At 34.3% G+C, this 21,586-nt stretch overlaps 1 protein-coding gene across 1 annotated transcript; it reads right to left on the reverse strand.

Moving 5' to 3' along the window:
• Nucleotides 1–18,856: 18,856 nt before the first annotated feature.
• LOC120202028 lies at nt 18,857–20,982 on the reverse strand. The gene has a single exon (XM_039202514.1). It carries the CDS (start codon nt 20,407–20,409, stop codon nt 19,153–19,155), a length of 1,257 nt encoding a protein of 418 aa, XP_039058445.1. The 5' UTR covers nt 20,410–20,982; the 3' UTR covers nt 18,857–19,152.
• Between the last annotated feature and the right edge of the window lie 604 nt (nt 20,983–21,586).

Below are 21,586 nucleotides of genomic sequence, written 5' to 3' on the forward strand. Positions count from 1 at the left end.
CAGAATGAGACTTGTTCGAAGATCGTGCAACATTTGAGATTGGAAAGTTGATCCTCTGATCCAAGAAGTAATCCAACAGTAGATTTTTATCTATGATAATTTCATCGTTAACCATCAAGGAGTAATGCACTTCAGCACCATCGGGGCATTAACGGAGTTAGGCTACAAAGCGCTTGAGGGGCATCATTTTCAAGGAGAATATTCAAGATGATGTGGTGATCCACTTCAGACTCAACATTTAAGCGAAAGCATGTCTGTAAAATGGATTGTGTTATAATGTGAAAACTTTTATTTCTAGTGAAAATTGTTCTACGATATCCATCGTTGGGATCAACATTTTTGCATATGCATTTGCATCTTTGCATTTTGCATGTGCATTTGCATCTTTGAATTTTGCATGTTCATTTTCATCTTTGCATTTTGCATATGCATTTCATTTTTAAGCATTTTCATAAAAAAAATGGAGTTAATTCATGAAAGATTCTATAAATTGGTCTTAACCACGTGACACCACATAGAAGCAAAAAGCTTAAATCAGTACAGTGAAAGCTTGTTCAGCTGGTCGTAAGACTGAGCCTTCCAAGATGATTTGAGCAAATAGTCCCCATATCCTAAGGGTTACAATGTTGATCTCTTGTATAATGACCACATAGGAAGCTTCATATAATTCACCGAGAATTGTAAGGCACTGAAGCACAGAATACATAATCTGATGGATTCAGGGGCATGAACAATCGAAAAAGAATGGGGGCATGTCCTCTACCACATTGCAATGAGAACATTGTTTTGTTTGAACACGTTTTTGTTTTGTCTTTCATAGTTGTTTAATCTTTTAAACGACTGAAATTATGCTACCTTCTAAGGTGGAATAATTGAACGAGTTTTAATAATTAGTTCTTCGAATATCAAATTAATTAAGGATTCTTTTAATTTTTCAAGAATTATGGATTTTTGACATGTGTCAAGATTAGACCTCTTATCTTGTCTAAAACAAAAAAATACCTTGATTATTTACCCAAAATAACCCATGATCATTACCAAAAGACCAAATTTTGACATTACCTTTCCTTGATATACAAAGAGTCATACACATATCATTCTTTGAGTCAATAAAATCATACAAACATTTTTTCTACCAATAAAACCTAAGGCATTGAGTACAAGATGTTTACTTGAACATAAACCTTCTTACCAAAATCCACAACTTGAGGCATATCGTAAGAAACTTGAACATTGAGACATGTTGGGAGCAAGAAGCAGAAATGAGAATTACTTCTAAATAATTCTATCATGCATTAATTACATTTTTTCATGATAATATAATTAATCCTGAAAATCTATCCCCCTGTGGATACCTCTTCTGCAAGGACTTTTGTGTATGAGATGATGAACGACTTTGTTTCATTTATCCATATATATATATATATCCCTTGTTGTCCCCTTTTGAGCTTGTAGTATTTTTTTCTTCTGATTCAACCCTAACCAAGGATCACCCTCCACACTGGGGGAAAGGTGGAATAAATCTGCTCACATGAGTGAAGGCGTCAATCCAGAGTAGATATCGAAAGGTGAAACAAATGCCAAGTTTGGATGTGTATAGACTACAGGGATCTCAACCGAACAAGTCCCAAAGATAATTTCCCATTGCCACATATTGACACATTGGTTGACAATACAGCTGGTCATGCTCTTTTCTCTTTCCTCTTTCATAGATGGTTTTTCAGGGTATAAAAAGGCAACGTTTGTGACAATGTGGGGTACCTTTTGTTACAAGGTGATGTCTTTGGATTCAAGAATGTCGGGGCAATATATCAAAGAGCCATGATTACTTTGTTCCACAACTTGATGCATAAAGAAATAGAAGTATATGTGGATGATATGATTGCCAAATGACAAAGAAGAACATGTAAAGGTCTTAAGGAAGCTATTTTTTTAAGATTCAGAAAATACCAGCTCAAACTTAATCTAGCCAAGTGCACTTTCGGAGCTACTTTAGAGAAATTGTTGGGATTTGTAGTCAGTGAAAATGGGATGGAGATTGATCCTGATAAAGTCAAAGCAATCTTGGAATTACCAACTCCTAGAACGCAAAAAAGAAGTACGAGGATTTTTGGGGAGGTTAAATTATATTGCCAGATTCATCTTTCAGTTAACTAAGAGGTGCGATCCAGTCTTCTGATTATTGAGAAAGCAAAACCCAGGAGAATAGGATGATAGTTTCCAAGAATGTTTTGAAAAAATTAAGAGTTACTTGACTAATTCTCCGGTTTTAATCCCACAAATCCCAAACAAATCATTGATCTTGTACCTGACTGTCTTTGAGAAGTCAATGGGATGTGTACTGGCACAGCATGATGAAAATGAAAGAAGAGAACGAGCTATTTACTAACTCAATAAGAAATTTACTGACAATGAGAGTCAATATTCCTCAATTGAAAAGTTGTGTTGTGCTTTGGTATGGACTACTAAGAGACTAAGACATTATTTGTTGTATCACACAACTTGGTTAATATCAAGATTGGATCCGCTAAAATATCTAATGGAATCAACTGCTTTAAACGGAAGAATGACAAGATGGAAAATGTTGTTGTCCGAATTTGACATAGTCTATATAAATCAAAAAGCAATAAAAGGAGGTGTTATTGCTGATTTCCTGGCAAGCAGAGCATTAGAAGACTATGAGCCAGTAAAATTTGATTTTCCAAATGAGGACTTAATGATTATATCTGCGGTGGAAGTAGATGCTCCGAATAATGAAGTTTGGAAAATGAACTTTGATAGTGCCTCGAATGCTGTGAGACATGGAATTGGGGCAATACTAGTTTCACCAGAAGGAGATCATTATCCTTTTACTAGTAGGCTCACATTTGAATGCACAAACAACATGGCAGAATATGAAGCATGTATCTTGGGTATTCAAGCAGCAATTGAGCGCAAAATTAAAAGCTTGGAAGTATTTGGTGATTCTTCTCTGGTTATTTATCAACATCGAGGGGAATGGATGACTCGAGACTCCAAATTGATAGAATACAAGGATTTGGTGATGAATTTGATCAAGGAGTTTGAAGAAATTTCTTTCACTTATTTTCCCCGTGAAGAAAATTAAATGGCGGATGCTCTGACTACGTTGGCAACCATGTTTAAGGATGATGATCAGTCTCGAATGATGCCTATTCTAATGATTATAAGAGAAATGCCAGCTCATTGTTGCAATATTGAGGAAGAAGAGGAAGACGGTTTCCCTTGGTATTACGATATTCTCTAGTATGTGAAGTATCGAACTTATCCAGCTGAGGCAAATGAGAATGATAAACGAACTTTGAGAAGATTGGCAATGGAGTATGTTCTCGATGGAGTCATTTTGTACAAAAAAAAAAAGCAAAGAGAAAATAAAAAAAGAGAAATTAGAGCAAAAAGAGAAAAGAAAAATAAGAAACTAAAAAAAGAGTAATCAAAGTAAAAAGAGAAAAAGAAAAAGAAGAAAAAAAAAGCAAAAAGAAAATTAAAAAACAACAAAGAGCAAAAAGAAAAGGAAAAAAAACAAAGAAAATGGACGAGAATTGACTCAAATGGCGCATCAAGCTTCAAACTATGAGATTGATCAAGCACAATTATTCCAGAATCACTTCACTCGAAGATCATGGAGCATCCAGAGAACATCAAGAGAAAGACATACGAGCAGATTCAAATTGAGCAAGACAGGATTGAAGGCATCAGAATGAATTGATCCTTGGTTCAATACCCTTAAACACTTGTTTGGGCCTTTTATCCACTTCTTTATAAACCATGAACCATGGCTTACATTACTTGCCTTAAAAATTCCTTTTTAATCATACATGGATTTCTAGACAGAAGATACTATCTTCATATTTTATCCCGCACATCAGGGTTATTTTGTATTTGCAAAAGGTTTTCTAAAATCTTTAATGCATGATAGAGAAAAATAACAAAGGGGGTTCAAGACGTAAATTTTGAATGATGTTTTGAAACCAAAAGAGGATTCGAGTTGAAAACCTGAAAAGGCAGCTCGAATATAAAAATGGTGCAGTTAAGGCGATCGTACAAATTCCTTGACAAAGCATTGCACAATCCGAGTGTGACCATGAGAGCTGGGAGCCGTAGAACACTTCTAGTAAAACAGCATACAAGCTACCCCATCAAATTAGTGAACATCAAAGAAACAAAAAGGTCAAACCATTGACCAAAAACAAAAGCAATAACCTTATACAATTTACCCTTTCCTTACCTAACCATTTCCCAAAGATATCTTTGATCTTGACACTTGTCAAAAAGCTATAATTTATTGAAGGAATAACAGTGTAATTAATTCTTTGATATCCAATGAATTTTTGTTTTATAATTTGTCAATTGTAAAACATAGAAAGGGATAATATTTTCAAAATCTTTGATTAAACATGTTTCAAAACTCTTCTAATTGATATTTTGAAAATAAAAGTAGAAGAAAAACACTTTTCAAATAAGACAATCTCTCTAGAGTGAATCTTGGTATTTGACATGTGGCTCTCAGACACAAAGCTCATGCTTAGAATCATCACTAAAACAAGCAAAGAGGAACAATGGGGCATCTTTAAAGATTCAACAGCAAATGTTGGAGCATATTTAGATATTCAACATCGAATATTGGGGAATCTTTAGAGATTCAACATCGATTATTGGAGCATCTTTAGAGATTCAACATCCTGATGCGAATAATTAAATCTTCTGAAGACCTTTCCTCCACATACAAAATTGGCATACATCTTAGACATACTTAAGAGCATCACATTTATCATTTTTTGCATATATGATTTTTACAGCTTTAGAAGTCAAGTTTCGACTTCATGATGAAAGATATTCAATTCAAAAGCACATTTGAAGACCGATGGTGGTTGCTTAACTCAGTTGTGAGAAGCTACACCTCAACCAACTTGACATATTGAAAGATCGACAAATCTCAGAATCAACTTCACACGGTTTCGAGAGTCAATTCAGAGCGAATCAAGTTCAGTTTAACTCAATGATGAGCAGCTATTTTGCAGTTAAAAGCCAGATTTCAACTTAACGACGAATGATATTCGACTGAGGAATATATCACATGGCTTTCCTGTGAAGGGGAGTCATCTAAAGATCATCTCACTTGGTTCAGACCCGCTAAGGGGAACCACCCGAGGAATATACCACATGGCTTTCCTATGAAGTGGAGTCATCCAAAATTCATCTCACTCGGTTCAGACCCACTAAGGGGAATCACCTGAGGAATATACCACATGGTTTTCCAGTGAAGGGGAGTTATACAAAGATCATCTCACTTGGTTTAGACTAGTTAAGAGGAACCACCTGAACAATTATGACCTGCCTAGACTCGTGAAGGGGAGCCATTTTTTTAACTTAAAGGAACTATTGGTAGCAAAACGCAAGGCGATAAGGGTTATCTGTCAACCAAGACCTTCGAGTTCGATTACACTCAGCTCAAAGGCACATCAAATTTACAGCATAACTCAAGGCAAGAAGAGTTATCTGTCAGTAAGAGACCTTTGAGTTTGATTCCATTTAACTCAAGGACAACCAAATTTACAGCATAGCTCAAGGCGAGAAGGGTCATCTGTCAACGCAAACCTTCGAGTTCGATTACATTCAGTTCCAGGACATGTCAAATTTACAGCATAACTCAAGGCGAGAAGGGTTATCTGTCAACAAACACCTTCAAGTTTGATTTCATTCAACTCGGTGACATATCAACTATATGGTAGCAACGAGGAACTACTTTCAGGTTAAAGCCGAGACTTCAAGTTAAGAAGAAGATCTGGGGCAACCTCTCAGCTCATTACAACAAAGGTTAAGTCGAGAAAAGCTATTTGTCAATGAAGATTTTCGAGTTCGGTTCCATTCAGCTCAATGAGATATCAGCTGCATGTGGCAATGAAGAACTACTTTTCAGTTGTACTTTAAACCATGATCTTTAAGCCAAGAAGAAGACCAAGGTTGACTATGTCAAACTAGATTTCAACTTCACAGCAAAGGATATCATGCTCGATACAAGACAAGATTGGATTTCAATTTCACAATGAAAAATATCCAACTCAAAGCCAATTTGGTGAAACAATGCAACACAAGATTGGATTTCAACTTCACAACGAAGGATATCCAACTCAAAGCTCAACTTCACGACAAAGGAGCCACCCACGATTTCAACTTCACGAAGAATACTATTGTGCCCAATGAATTGTCTTAATGTCACAATAATTTGCCACTCCAGATAACCAGCTATCCTCATCATGTAGGAACTGTGTTATCACCTATAGATGACATGATTTCCTCATCACGTAGGAACCGTGTCACCTCTTTGATAACCAACCATCCTCTTCACGTAGGAATCGTGTTATCATCTTATGATGACCAAAAATCTTCATCACGTATGAGCCGTGTCATCACCCGACCAGATCTCCTCATCACGTAGGAACTGTGTCAACCTTTGATAACATGCCGTCCTCATCACGTAGGAATCGTGTTATCACTTATAGATGGCCATTCGTCCTCATCACGTAGGAACCATGTCATCATTCGACCTGATCTCCTCATCACATAGGAGCCGTGTTAATCCTCGATAACCAAAACTCTTCATCAGTATGAGCCGGGTTATCACCTTTAGATGGCCAGAACTCTTCATCACATATAAGACTTGTCATCACCCGACTAGATTTCCTCATTATGTAAGAATCGTGTCAATCCTTGATAACCAGCCGTCCTCATCACGTAGGAACCGAGTTATCACCCTTTCTAAAGATGGCCAAGAACTCTTCATCATGTATGAGTAGTTTCATCACCTGACTAGGTTTTCTCATTATGTAGAAGTCGTGTAAACCCTTAGACGACTAGAACTCTACATCGCGTATAAGCAGTGTCGTTTCTCAAATCAAACTCTATCAAGTTTAAAAAAAAGAACCGGACAAAAACTAGTTATCTTCATCGTCTTTTCCCTATTCTTGTTAACATAAGAATGTGCAAAGAGGGGCAACTGTAGACACCCATTTTTGTCCGGGTCAAAAAAATATTATTAAAATTAAAATTATTATTATTATTATTATTACTTATATGTGTTACACTATTTTGCAGGCCCAAAACAAATACCACCCAGCAACCCGAATTTGCAATACACCAGTCCACGACCCGACCGACCCAAATATTTAAGGTTTCTAAACCCTAAATCAAGTCCTCTACTTACTCAATCATCGTTGTTTATTTCAATCAAGACAACAATGGTTTTGCAATAAGCACTAAATATTGTTTCAAAATAATTGATTCAAACACCGGAAGGCTCTGCTACGAATGAGCTGTTGGAACTTTCATTATTGTTACTATGATGTACATTTCAAGTCTTAGCGTCATTGTTGGAGCTGGTGAACAACCATCATTATCTCCACGCCAGCGTGCCTCCTCATGCTCTATCAAATGTCAACACCAATCGGGCCACCTCAACCAAATTCATTAAGTTGCATGCACCAAAGTCAAAAGCAAATCCATAAATCATACCTAAACCTTTCATTTTCATACCAAACACAAAGAAAAATTTAGATGCAGCCATGGAATTTGGTGAAGAGATCAATGATAAATCAAGGGTGTTCGAACAAATTAAGGGGGAACAAGTTAAAAACGGAGGGGGTTTTATGCTGCTAGATCAGAAAAAAAAATATATGTATTGGGCTCTAAATATTCCGTTGTCAAGCAGTGTAAACAAAGGGTTTTTCAATCCCTTCTTTTTTGAATTAACATAAATTAATAGCAGTTGATTGAGGTACCTTTTGATTTTTTTTAAATTCATTTTTGTGTTCTAGCGTGTGGTGTGTGTGTTTTGTTTAAGTTTACCGATTGTTGGGGGTCTCTTCACTTGAGCCAGTGTCGCTAAAGTTGATTTCGTTGGGGAGGAATTGAAAGCTTGAGAAGTCTTAGGTTTCTAAAAGCTTGTATGTAGATTATAAGTTAGGTTTTCAGATCTTTTTTTTAATAAAAAATAAAAAGGGTAAGAGTAATAGAAGATGGTTTCGATCTAGCTTACCTTGTTGTGTATGGATTTTCACCTGAGAAGACAAGAGTTATCGTGGGAAGAGTAGAGCAGTGTCGTATGAGCATGAAGAGGAAGAGTGTTAGAACTCTCAAGTTGAATGGATGAGAGGGTTGAGAGGGAAGCAAAGGCATTGTGTTTCGTTGGGCTAGCTTAGGACCTTCTCCGGTCAAGGTCTGGCTTGAGAGTTGAAGGACCATTATTGAGTGGCTGAAGGAGAGAGTTGAAGTAGATGAGAGAAATGGCGATAGTGGGATAGGCTTAGCAGGAGTGGGATTTAGTTATTAGGTTAAATAATAATAATTTAAAGTTTAAATTCCAGTAAGGCAATAACAATAAAAAGGGTACCAAGCAATCTCGCAAGCTTCTGTTTCCAGTGTAGCTGAAGTGTATTGTTTAACAGGGGTTAGGGAAATTCATTTTGTGCGAATGGGTTTATTAGTATAGAACCCACATTTTTTTAATTTAGCGCATTCTGGTCCTAAAATTTCATGTTTCCTAAACCTTTTAATTTTACTTTCATATTCTACGTGCATTTTAACATGGTCCCTAAATCGAATGTTTTTATGTTTCTAATTTTGCATCTTTATTTTACATTTTATTTCAGTCCCTAAATACTTAATATTTATTATTGTGTATTTTATGTTTTACGTCATATGTTCTACATCGAATTCATTATAGTCATCATCTTTAATATCTATAGGGTTTGAGTTAATTTCATTCGGGCCCCTTTGTATTTTAAAATATCTTTTTTTAGTCCATAAATCGAATTTACTCATATTATATTTTGAGTTTAGAATTATTTTGTGTTTATATTTTGGTTTTCGTCTCATAAGTTTGTCATTTATTTTTTGTGTAAATTATTACTATGTTTGTCAATTCTTATTTAATATTTTAGTCTTTTTATGTGTCTTAATATATTTTGGTGTAATATATGTTTTATATTTAAATTCCTATTTTATTTTATTTAGACCTATGTCTGTAATTTAATAATTATTAATGTTTCGATTTCTAAACTTGTTTAACTTTTGTTTTAATCCTTTCATTATTGTTTGGAAAATAAATGTTTTGTTTGTTTAGTTCATTTCAATGTTATCATTCTTATTCAAATGTTTTATTACTACATAATGTTTATTTATTTCTTAGTTGCATATTATTAAATACCTATTATTATGTTATTCGATATTCATGTATATTTATGAGTTAGTCTTTTAAATGTTTGTTATTTTATTTTAGTCTTTTAAGTTTCTATTTTTGCTATTTTTTATCCTTTAAGTTTTCTTTTTTCTGGACTTCATAAGCTTAAATACCTATTTTTGATCATGTGTATTTTGGTTTGTAATATTTATTTTTTTCATATCAATCCTTTGAATTTCATTAATTCAAAGCAAATTAAATCAACTTTAATAAAGGGATTACATTTTAATTATCTATGTGAATTCACGATTTCCACCATTACGACAACGTGTAAGCGACACAGTACCAATTTTGGGCATTGTGGGGGTGCTAATCCTTCCCCACACGTAACAGACTCCCGAACCCGTTTTAATCGAATCTTTGGTAAATGCGGACCAGCTTTTGTCTTAAAAATGATTGTTTCTTAAAATTGTTTTAAAAGACAGTTTTAGGTATTCGACCTACCTAACCCAAAGGTCGATGGCAACTCTTTTCAATTTAATCCAAATTAATCCAAAATCACTGAATTTTTCAAAATTAAAAGTCGTAACTATTTTTTAAAAATAATAAACTATTGTTCCACCTGAAAAACGGTTATGACAACCATAAACATTGCAATTGCAAATAAGATAAAAGTTAAGTAAGTAGACTTCATATAATCTAAAAGATTAAAACTTAACAGTATTTCATGCATATAACTAGTATGTTCTCCATGTATATCTACAATAACAAAACTAAACTAAATATCCCAATGGACATGGAAAAGGAAAACCACAACCATCATCCGTCATGTGGTAGTTGATTCCAGTTTTGATATGTTATCAAGGTACGGTAATACCTAGTCTTGTTTATCATGAGAATAAAAAAATTGTAGAAAATAACATTAGTAATCGCAACAACAACAAAATAACACATAAGTGCATCAGTAAATACATAACAACAAAGAATAATTACTATTATATTTCATATTTAATTACCTCAGATATGGAAGAGATCACACACTACCAATTCTTATTTGGTTACCATTCCAAAATAGTTGGATCTTTTTTTATATATTTTTCAATTCATTAGTATATGCAGCCTACAAAAAAAATATAATCAACATACATAACAACAAAGAGTAATCATTGTTTTATTTCATATTTAATTACCTCAGATATGTCGTCTTTTTTATATGTGTCTGGTATGTATCCAACTAATTCAATTACATCAGTATACCTTATATCCCTCTCATAAGGCTTGTTCCCAGAAGGTTAAGAGGTTTTCTGCTGGTGTAACTTGACATCTTCATCATATGAAACATGTGTTTGGTTGGATCATGAAGCTTGGCACTTTGTTCTCTTGGGTTTTCCTCTTCATATTTCAAGAACTATAGGATCGTCAATTCCAAGAGTCTCTCCACTTTTACTGGTTCTCTTTTTACCTCTTATTTTCATCATTTTCAATTTGAGATTCAATTTTGCAAATTGATCTTTAGCCTCATTGAAAGTTTTGAATGTTTGTGATGTACATTAACATATAGTCATACAATAAGAGGCTAGAGTGGAATATTTGGCTTGAATTGATGATGGATTATTATCTTCAATATTGCATCCTTATTTTGTATTGCAACATCTTTCTGCACATAAATAATCCATCATTTCATTATACATCCTTGAGGTATCTCTTTTTCCTTTTTATACGGTAAACATATGACGACATGGAAAACCAATAGACTCCAACTTCATACAGCAACAATACATGGTATCATGTGTGGTACCTTTAAGTACAATATACAACTTCTCATTTTCAACATGATCTAACTAATAATACATGCACTCATTTTGTACTTCCATTTTTTAACCAAATAATAACCCTCATATGGCATTCCTTTGCACGGTGTAACAGAAGCATTTCTCATATATACTTAGGTTACATTACATTTTAAACTTGCCAACACACTGTCACGATATGGTTGTTCATCATTCGTTTTTGTAGTCTTGATGACTTTCCTCCCATCTTAGAGATTGTAGTTGTTTATGATAATTCTCAACAAATTGATACAATAGTACCTTTCTGTCCAACCAAGTTTTTAATGTTTTATTCATTGACTCGAACCGTTGAGTAGTCCTCATTGTTGCACACCAAAATATATATTTATTAAATATAATAAATAAATATAATATTCAATACAAATCAAGTCTATATAATGTTACCCACATAAAAATATCCTTGTAAATATGCTTTAACCCATTTCTCTTTATCTTCATACAATTCTTGACCTCATCTCCTTCCTTCAACTTTGCACTTTTCTACTAATTCTTTCCAAGCCCTTTCAAAATCTGATTTAGTTCTACACTTGTAAGTGCATCTCAAAAACCCATCAAAAAAATTGTGATCAACATATGATTGCACGTTCATCATTATATGCCATAAACACAATCCATGTTTTGCCTCAGATAGTACTTCAACAATGACATTTGTTATGGCCTTATCTCTGTCAATAATAATAGTAAGAGGTCTATGGTCGTCTCCCGCTTCAATCAATTGTTGTAACACCCACACATAGGTATCCTCTTTCTCATTCACAACCAATGCACATCTAAATGACACTGTGTTTTGATGATGATTAACACCAACTAAAACAATGAACAGCTTGTTGTATGCATTGCACTTGTAAATCGTATCAAATGCAATAACATGCCTTAATTCTTTATAGTTTACGCGTGATCAGTTTTTGAATTCATCCCTCGTTTACCTCACAAAAAAGAAAGATAGAATTCTTGCTTTTCATATAAATAGACCATCACAGTTTCAGTATCACCATCTTACACTTCTTCCCGTTTGATTCTATATAGATAATTTTACAAATCCTTCTGTAGAAATCCAACATTCTCAATTGAACTAGCTTCATTCAAGAAATTTCGATTCATCTTACTTGGACCAATTCCAAAGTTGTGCATGCTCTTCATCTTAATTCGGTTTAGCCCACTAATTTTTTGGAATGACCTACAAAATAATTTATTAAAGAATGTTATATATATATATATATATATAAGTTAGTATGTAACGATTTACTTTTGAATTACGTAACAATTTAATTTTGAATTAATTACATACCTGATGTAAGCAACATGTGTTGGTTGAACCATTTCATGATCATATTCTATGTGGAATTTAATAACTTTCCAACATTGATACCATTCATCAAATTTGAATATAATAAATGCTCTACGTATAACTTGAATGGTCGATTTTTATTCACTTTTTTTTATTTCGCATGTTAGTCCACCTATCCTCTTTATATCCCTCCTTAAGGAACACCATTTTCTTTGCAAATATGTGATCACCATTTCGACTTTTCACTCTTTGGTTGACTTCACTACAGGAAAATATACATTTAATGACACACAAACGATAACACACGTTAATTAATGACACACGCTAATTAATGACTTGCAAAAAATGTGTGTCATAAAAAAATATCATATTTTTTAAAATTTGAACGATTTATGACTTACAATAATGTGTGTCATATTTAATAGTCAAAATCCAAAAATTTTACAAAAATACGGAGTACACTTTTAATTGTGTGTCATCTATAAAAGTCGTGTTTTAATTTCTCCCATTATTATCTTCATTTCCCGCTTATTCCTCTCCATAATCAGTTCACGCCACATGCTTCCCTTTTTTCTCTTTTTCCCTTTTTCTCTTTGCAGGACTCCACCGGTAAAATGCCGAGAACCACCCAGACAACAGCCCCGAGACTCGGCCAAGATAAGCTCTCTCTCTCTCGCTGATCTTTACTATTTTGATTCAAAAATGATTTTATCTACTAACTTTACTCTTATCCTTTGACAAAGGAAACCGAACGACGATAAAATGGAGTTTACGAGACTCCATTAACGTATACACAACCCAGGTAAATATTCCTCTCTCGATTCCTATTTCCTTCAAAACAATGTACACACAAACAGAAGTAAAAAAAATAGAAAGAACAACATGAAATGAGAAATAGAAAATACCCTTCAAAAGCTAAAAACGGGTGTTCTTCGATTGCAATTGCAAATCCCCTTTATAGATATTTATTGTTGAGTTTTCTAATATTCTCCCATTACAAAAAATTTCCCTTTCGTATTTTCCTTTTGTTCTCCTCTTCTTTTTTTTGTTGCCTTCCTTCTGTTCGAATTCCCCTGTTGTTGATGAAAATTTTTCTCTTCGAATGGTAGCTTGCTTTCAATAGTACTCAAGCTTTCAGGTAGTTTATTTTTATTTATTTCATGGATCTTGCTGTGCTAGTAGTTGCGCCTTCATTGCTTCCTTTTATATGATCTGAACCTAGGGGTATTTTCTCTCTCATGAAGATTTGTCAATTCTTTGTTTAAAACTGTTTCAGTTCCTTTCACGTGTGAAATATGACTGTTTCTTTCTGCAAACATGCGATAGTGTAGTATGAATTTATTGTATAGAAGCATTATAAAGCAGAATATCGTAATTAGGACATGGGATTACCTTCTGACTGAAGAAAACCGAACATACCATTACACACCAAACTAACCTTTACTAGGGGTCAGAGCCAGAGCTAACTCATTTAGAACTTTTCGTACATGCTACAAGCATATAATAGTACATCAATACTTGCTTTCTCATATGGATTTTTACAAGTAAAATCCTTCTCCTACACAGAGACGTCTCGCCTCCAAATACAATTTGTGTCGCCTTACCCTATCTTCCACGTTGGTTGTTGCATCCATTGTTTTAATGCCTAGATGGTGGTCGGTGATTTTCTAATAGGTTCGGTCCAGATGGGGATTTATGAATCTTTTTCATTTCAACCTGTTTTTCATCGCAGCGAGGATTTTTTTTTAGCTAATGGATTTAGTTATACTAGCTAGATAAATACAACAGTTTTAAGCTGAAAGAGATTACACAGTTCTTACCCAGGTAGGTAATGCATTTCTAGCACGTGGTTTTGACATTAGGCTTCGAGGTCTGAACTTGAAGTGAACTGTTGGCACTATAGGAAAAAACATTAATGCATTACAATTTAGAAGCTACAAAAGTTTGTAAATGTGCTTGATGTAGGTGTATGATATACGTTGAATGCTTTAAGTAGAAGAATGTAAATTAGAACTTGGCCTCTCATCTTTATGTAGGCGGTGCAATATTTTTGCGTGTTTTAGTGTATTTATAGGGTGGTGTTTTGTGTATGTTAAAGGTGCAGGGTGATCCTATGGAATTATGTACAAGATTGTTAAGATTTAAAAAATGTGTTTCTAGTGATTGTGGGTTGACTTCCTCTATGCTATCATTTCTCATCTATCATTGCATCCATGATATTAGCACTTGTTGAGTGCTTTGTATCTTGCTGTCGGCATTGACTGTCGGGACCCGCCACCGAATATTTAGCTAATGAATTGTTTTTATTGCTTCAAAACCAAGTTACTGTGTGGTTATACTTTGCGAATTTTTACTCCCGCCATTGCACGCTGATTTTTTTTTTTGAAGACTTGGTTTAGTAGGTAAGCTAAAGCAGCATTTTGTTATTTGATTCATGTCAGCAGTTTTGTAACGAGGAAATTAGGCCTGGTGAAGTCACTGTCTTCAATCGTTCTTGTATTTATTTATTTTATAAATTACAAATGTTTATGGATTATGTTCCTACCAAAGTTGTGAGGATCACATATCGTTGTTAATAAGTTAAAAAAAAGATAATCCCTGAGTCCACAATTACATGCATGTTTGGTATCTTAATTCTCCGCTTCTAAGATTTGTGAATTACAATTCATATTTCATGAAGTTTAAAACTCTGTTTTTTCTTCTTCATTAAGGCTGGTCCAATAATGGAGTCCGAAATGTAAATTGGTGTGAAACAGCAACAATCAGCGCAGAGGATACAAATATATCCACCCACTACCACTGGTGTTTCCCCCTTTTGGATAGGTGCTCAAATTAGATCTCTTTTACTCATAGTTATAGGCCTGCATTGAGTCGATAAATGGTGCTTTAAATTTGATCTTTTGTTTTGTAGCTAAGTATGAAACATATGCTAAGAAGTATTGGGATCAGTTCTACAGGCGACATCAAGATAAAGTTAGTCCTCTTGCAGTTTTGTTTAAGTTGTTTTCACCCCTTTTTATATCTACTAAGGTCATTGTTGAGATGTTGTGTTATTACTTAAATGCACTACATCTACTCCCCAAACATGAATTTTGGACTAGCTGTTAAATAATGTTAAATGCTATAATAGATACCTAAGGTTGAGGATCGAATGCTACTAAATTTCGGTTGTCTTTGTACTAGAAATGGTTGTGACAAACAAGGTTCTTTTTGGGATCACTTCGAGAAGCTGCAACTTATATAGAACCACTACTACAAAAATTTTATTATGTTCTTTGGAATAGTGATTTTGAAATTGTTTAATTCCTATCGTTTCAGTTTTTTAAAGATCGGCACTGCCTGGACAAGGAATGGGATCAATACTTCTCTGTGAGTCGAAGCTAACTATTTTCTTCTCTTTGTTTTTGATTTTTTTAATTCTTCAAGGTTATTTGTTTCCTTTTTTAACTAATTTTTTTTATTAAATCAGAAAAGCGGAAGAAAATTTATTTTGGAGGTAAATCACTTTACATTTTGAAATTGATGCACTCACGAGACTTTAAAAAATTGTAAGGGGTTCTTTCTCAGTCTCATTTGGAGGTGGAACATACTGTTCTTTCTTCCTTTTTTTTTACTTACTAATCACTTCCATTTTTTTGTACTCACCATCAGTTGTTTCCTTAATCAAGAGATGGAATTTGCTCGTTCTCTTAGGCAGAGTAAAGTTAACATCAAGATATGTCAGGTAAATGCCGTAAATTGTTTCTTTGGTAACTGTTAATAGATAAGAAAAGAATCTATTCGTTTCCTCATTTACTGTTGAATTTGTTGACAATCACTTCAACAATATTCCTATGATCTTCTGTTGCAATATTTGCATAAAACGCAATCCACTGCAATGCTTGGGGTCATCAATGAACACATTAACTTTCAAGGTGATGCCATTTTCATTGTTCATATTCTGCATGTTACGTATGCAAAAGAGGTGTTGTTTGACTATTGTTTTCTTTGTTTCCTTGCAGTTTCTTCTGGATGTAGATGAGACTAAGATACTTTTTGTTGTAAAAGGTCCTGTAACAATTCATTATATTCCTTCAGCTTTTGAATGAATATATTTTACTTTTGTTAGTTTTTAGATGTTCAAGTTTACTGTAGTAGGATTATGAAGTTACTGTGTGATTAATGGCTGAATTAGGTTTTTATTCATTAATTTGTTTTATTTGTTCCTTGTATCGACATTTGATTACAATATTTTTGATAATTTAAAGTAAATATATTGTATGCAAATGGATTGCTTATATATAATATGATATATATATTTAGTATTATGTGGCATTAAATGTGATTTAGTTTGATTATTTGTCAATCTACAATATATATATATATATATATATATATATATAATTTACGAAATACAATCACGACACACGAATGCGTGTCATCTTTTTTAATGACGTGTGCTTCAATGACACGCAATGTAAGTCATACATGCGTGTCATAAATTTATGACACACAAATGTGTGTCATCTTCATTTTTGACGGGGACTTCAATGACGCACATTACGCGTCATAAATGAGCGTCGTAATTGTGTGTCATCAATGCATATCATCAATGCACGTCATAGATTTATGACACATAATTGCGCGTCATCTAAGATTCATGTCGATGGCTTCAACGACAGATATTTTTGTGTCATCCGCACCCATAGATGACGCGCAATGCGCGTCATTAAAGGGGTTTTTCCTAGTAGTGCTTGAACTCCAAAATCTTTCACCTTTGCATAGGTATAATAAAATTCAATACAATCATCTAAAGTCTTCCACTTCAACATATTCATATCATTCTCTTCGTAATCTTTTAATTCCTTCTCAATCTTATCCATATGCTTTCGTCAATGAAGTTGTTAATTTTCTTCTCATCATCTATATGTTTCTCATTATCAATAGGATAATCAATTTGTTCTTCTTTAGTATAAGTTGCATAATCTAATTCACTGTTGTATCCATCTTTGTCCGACTATATAATTTGAATTTTGGTATCATTATTATTATTCATCTCGAAAAAAATATGTATTTTCACAAACGTAAACAAAAATAGCATTATTAAAATAATTAGTGACATTATAATTGCAGAAAAAAAGAATCAATCACACTGTAATAGTGTATCGGTACACGTATTTCGTACACAAAAACAATGTACAATTATGGTACTAATACACAATCTATACCGATACTCGGCTGCCCATGTACCGGTACACATGATACAAGGTACTAGTACGCCCTGCTCGATTCAGATTGAGAATTCGGAATTGGATTTCAAAAATATGGTTTGAACGTATGAATTAAGGTATAAACCTTCTAATTGAGGTTATAATTTGGGAATTATGGTTCTAAAATTGGATTAATTATAAAAAATTGTTATTATAAAAAATAGTAAATTGAAATGGAATAACACCAAAAGTATAACATCGAGTCCTAAAATCGTTATCCTTAAATACTAACCTTTAAACTTGTGTATCTTAATCAAACAACAATTCAGAACACATGGGCAAAATCATAATTTCACACAACTTAATCACCACTTAATTGGATTAATCAGTTAAAAACCTTTTAGAACAACAAACGCAATCTATGACTTCTGTAATACCCTAAAATCGACGTGAAACATACGATGAGTGTAAGATACCATATGAGGTCACTCAAGCAATCATTAAATTCGAGCTTCTAACTTTTTTGTTAAATATACTCGTTATTAAGCACATTCATGTTAAATAAAACAAATGTATAGATAGAAGTAGAACATTTTCCACAAAACTGGAGTTTCGAAATGTGGTAAAGTATAAATAAAAAACAATGAAAATATTAATGACAAGTAAGCTCGTATGAATATGTATGCCTTTGAAAAGACAAGTATTGTACCCTAAATTAATGGAGTTATAGATTCTTCACGGACGGTGCTATTTAAAAACAAATGATAACAAAAACAATCCAAATGTTTAGCTTGCTCGGGGTAAAGACTGCAACCTCCTAATTGGAGCTCTTTGGACACAAACGGTATCTACTAACCTCGTAACTTTGCTGGAGTAGAGGGATTCGGGTCGAGGTTACTGGTTCATGAGGGTTGTCAGACAGACAAAGTCATGAAGGTGCTTGTTCGAATGACGAACCGATATGGTTTGGGAATGAACGGGGGTTAGGGTTAGGTCTCTCAAGAGTGGCAGATGAGGAGGCAAAAAGAAAATAAAGGAAAACGCAAACATGACATCTCATGTATCCCAGAATTCAGTGTGTATATCAAAACCTGGTGCATCTCAAAACTCAGTGCGTAAAAAGGGAAATGAGACGGGTTCATGACCTAATATCAACATAGTATGCATATTGCAAGATTAAAAAGCACAAGGAAAAAGCAACGACACCCAAATTGGTAATTGGCACATTCTAGGATGAACTGATTATTAACCCAAAATAGATGGTCCATGAGCTAAATATAGATTGACAAAGTTGGCTATGAAAATTAACAACTTCCCCATATCTTTACAAAACAATGATTGAAAACGGGGGAAAAGCATCGTGAAAGGAAAAATTATCAGACACACTGAGCTTACATGGTTTATGTAAATGGGCAGTAAAGATGGGTCTTCTTTCTAGGTCCCCTACACATTTGTTTTGCCAAGCAAATGATAATAACATTTCGATTCACACAATGGATTCGAAAACTTTATGATCATCCTCTTAGAAATAAAAACTGTCGAAGCCCGACTTCTTTGTAAACGAAATGCAGTTAAAACTATTATTGAGCTGTTCCTTGACATGAAATGTGATCAAAAGCTTTCAATCTCCTAATTCAGTCGTCTCCTTCTATGCACTCGAGAGTCACTGCTGTCGACATCTGAAACCCTAAAATTATCACTTCTTCTTCTGGAAGCTGAAGCTGAAAGTGATATCACAGAGTCTATTTCGGCAGCAGTGTCCATTTGACTTTCCGAGTTTATTACAGCAGCAATGCTTGAGAGTGAATCTCTATCATCGACAGGAAGTGGCTGCTCCTGGTTTCTTCCCACCAGATTGCTTCGAAAATACGTTTCAACTATCCTTTCTGTTGAACTCAATGAAGATGACAGAGAAGTAAGTCTTGCAACTCTACGCGATTGTGATTGTCTTTGACGGAACAAAGAATGAATCCGGGATGACATGACATCAGTGCCATTTGTGCTGCTAGGACTCAAGTCAACATCATCAAGTGATGCAACTGTAGTTTGCTCTGAACGCAACCTGCGAGATGTCAAGATCCTATTTAGGACAGAATCAGCTATATCCGTCCTTCCCTGGGCACCATTGGCCTCTCGTGGAGTAGTCAGGTCTTGGCTCAAATCAAATCTGCTTCCAAGACGGCGAATCATCTCCTCCACGGGTAGATTTAAAGCAGTCCTTTGAATAGTTTGCCTCCAACTCTCCACCCGCCGTGCAGTGGGTCGAGGAGGGACCTTAAGACCTGAGTTATCTTCTGGCTCAAGGCCAATTTTCCCCCGACCATAAATCGGTGTTAGAGTTTTAATTGTTACCTCTTCTTTACAAACTGGACATTCCTTTGCATCTGAATTCACATCTAACAACTGGTAGAGGCAACACCAACAAAACAAGTGACCGCAACAAGTTACGATAGGTTCCCGGGCCAAACCCAGGCATATGTTACAATCAAAGAAGTTCCCATCATTTCTAACTCCCTTTCCAACATTATCCTTGCTTTCCGAAACATCATCTTCCATGAATCCATCGGTATTCTCACACGGTTTGGGTACATCACTCACTCTTTCTTCCACAATGGCACTGCCCTCACCCGTCTGTGCCATACCTGCATTGTCTGAATTCCCCATAAACTGATTCAATTCCACAGATAGGTTCTGAGTTGCAGCAGGAAATTGAACCTGCTGCCATCCCCATCGCCGACGTCGAACTGCTTCCCTAATCCGATTAAACCGGGTATCGACCAAATTATCTGAACCTAAACCTTCATTAGACACCGATCCTGACCCTGTCTCAGGACTAGGACCCAGATTCAAATCAAGGTTCATTGCATCATGTGTTTCCTCACCCATAACGAATGCTCCAAAAACCCCTTATTTGCGATCTCATATAAAGGCTCCTTACAGTTTTTACAAGTTTAAGGTACCCAGGTATAAAAGACCTTTAAATTACACTAAGAAGAAACTGATACCACAGAATCACAAATGTAAGCCCAAACCATAAAATACAAAATTTTACCCTATAACACAATAAAACACAAATTCAAGAACCTTTTCTTGATCGCTAATTCAACAAACCTGAAAGTATACGATTATCGCAAATATCATGAACCCAGATCTAAAACCCAGACTCGAAACCTCCAAAATTAAAAGAAACCTAGCTTTAGGCAATCAAGCTGATGATTATAAATACAAAGAATGTATGGAAAAATTATAGTAAAAATGAGACTTAAAAAGGAAAAAGAAAGGCTTGACTTACAGCTGCCAATCTTGACCATCAAACTAGGAGCTTTAAGTGCTGTGAGTCAATAAGTTAGATGGAGCAAGCCCGTTTCTGAGAAAATTTGGCTGAAAGCCGAGTCGCCATGGATTGGATTGTTATCTTCTTGGGTCAGCGAAATTTCGTCCTTTTTTTTTTTTTTTGGAGAGTATTGAAAGAGAAGAAAAAGGGACAGTATTGAAAGACAAGAAAAAGAAAGAAAAATTGAAAACATAGAAAATTCCATCGTAAACTACTTCAAATATCACTTACTTTTAAGTTATAATTCTTTTTTTCACTAACATTTTAATTTTTTTAAATTTAGCATTAATATTTATGTTTAACTGTAATTATGTCATCCAATCATTAATTTATTAATGACACGACGACATGACATCTTTCTAACCTGATGGTGATGACATAGATGATTTTATTCAAGCTATTTAATCCAAATAGGATTTTTTTGGCATTTTAACAATATTTTATTTGATATAAAATCTTAATTTACAACTCTGACTCTAAATCACAAATTCATTTATTTCATTCTCTTCTCATCTTCGTGAGCGACATAAGTAATGTAACACATCTTTCCCGTATTCAACCCCGAACACGAATAAGAGTTAACACAAAACATTAGGAGGCAATCTACATTTGAAAATTGGTAAAATTTTGATTCTTTCAAAAGTTTACAATTCTTAACTTTTATTGTAAAATAAATTTCATATAAAATCAAAATATAATAATATTGTGACATCTATCTGAAATACGGTT

The sequence above is a fragment of the Hibiscus syriacus genome, unplaced genomic scaffold (assembly GCF_006381635.1).
Source record: "Hibiscus syriacus cultivar Baekdansim isolate YM2019G1 unplaced genomic scaffold, ASM638163v2 tig00008145_pilon, whole genome shotgun sequence".
Lineage (NCBI taxonomy): Eukaryota > Viridiplantae > Streptophyta > Magnoliopsida > Malvales > Malvaceae > Hibiscus > Hibiscus syriacus.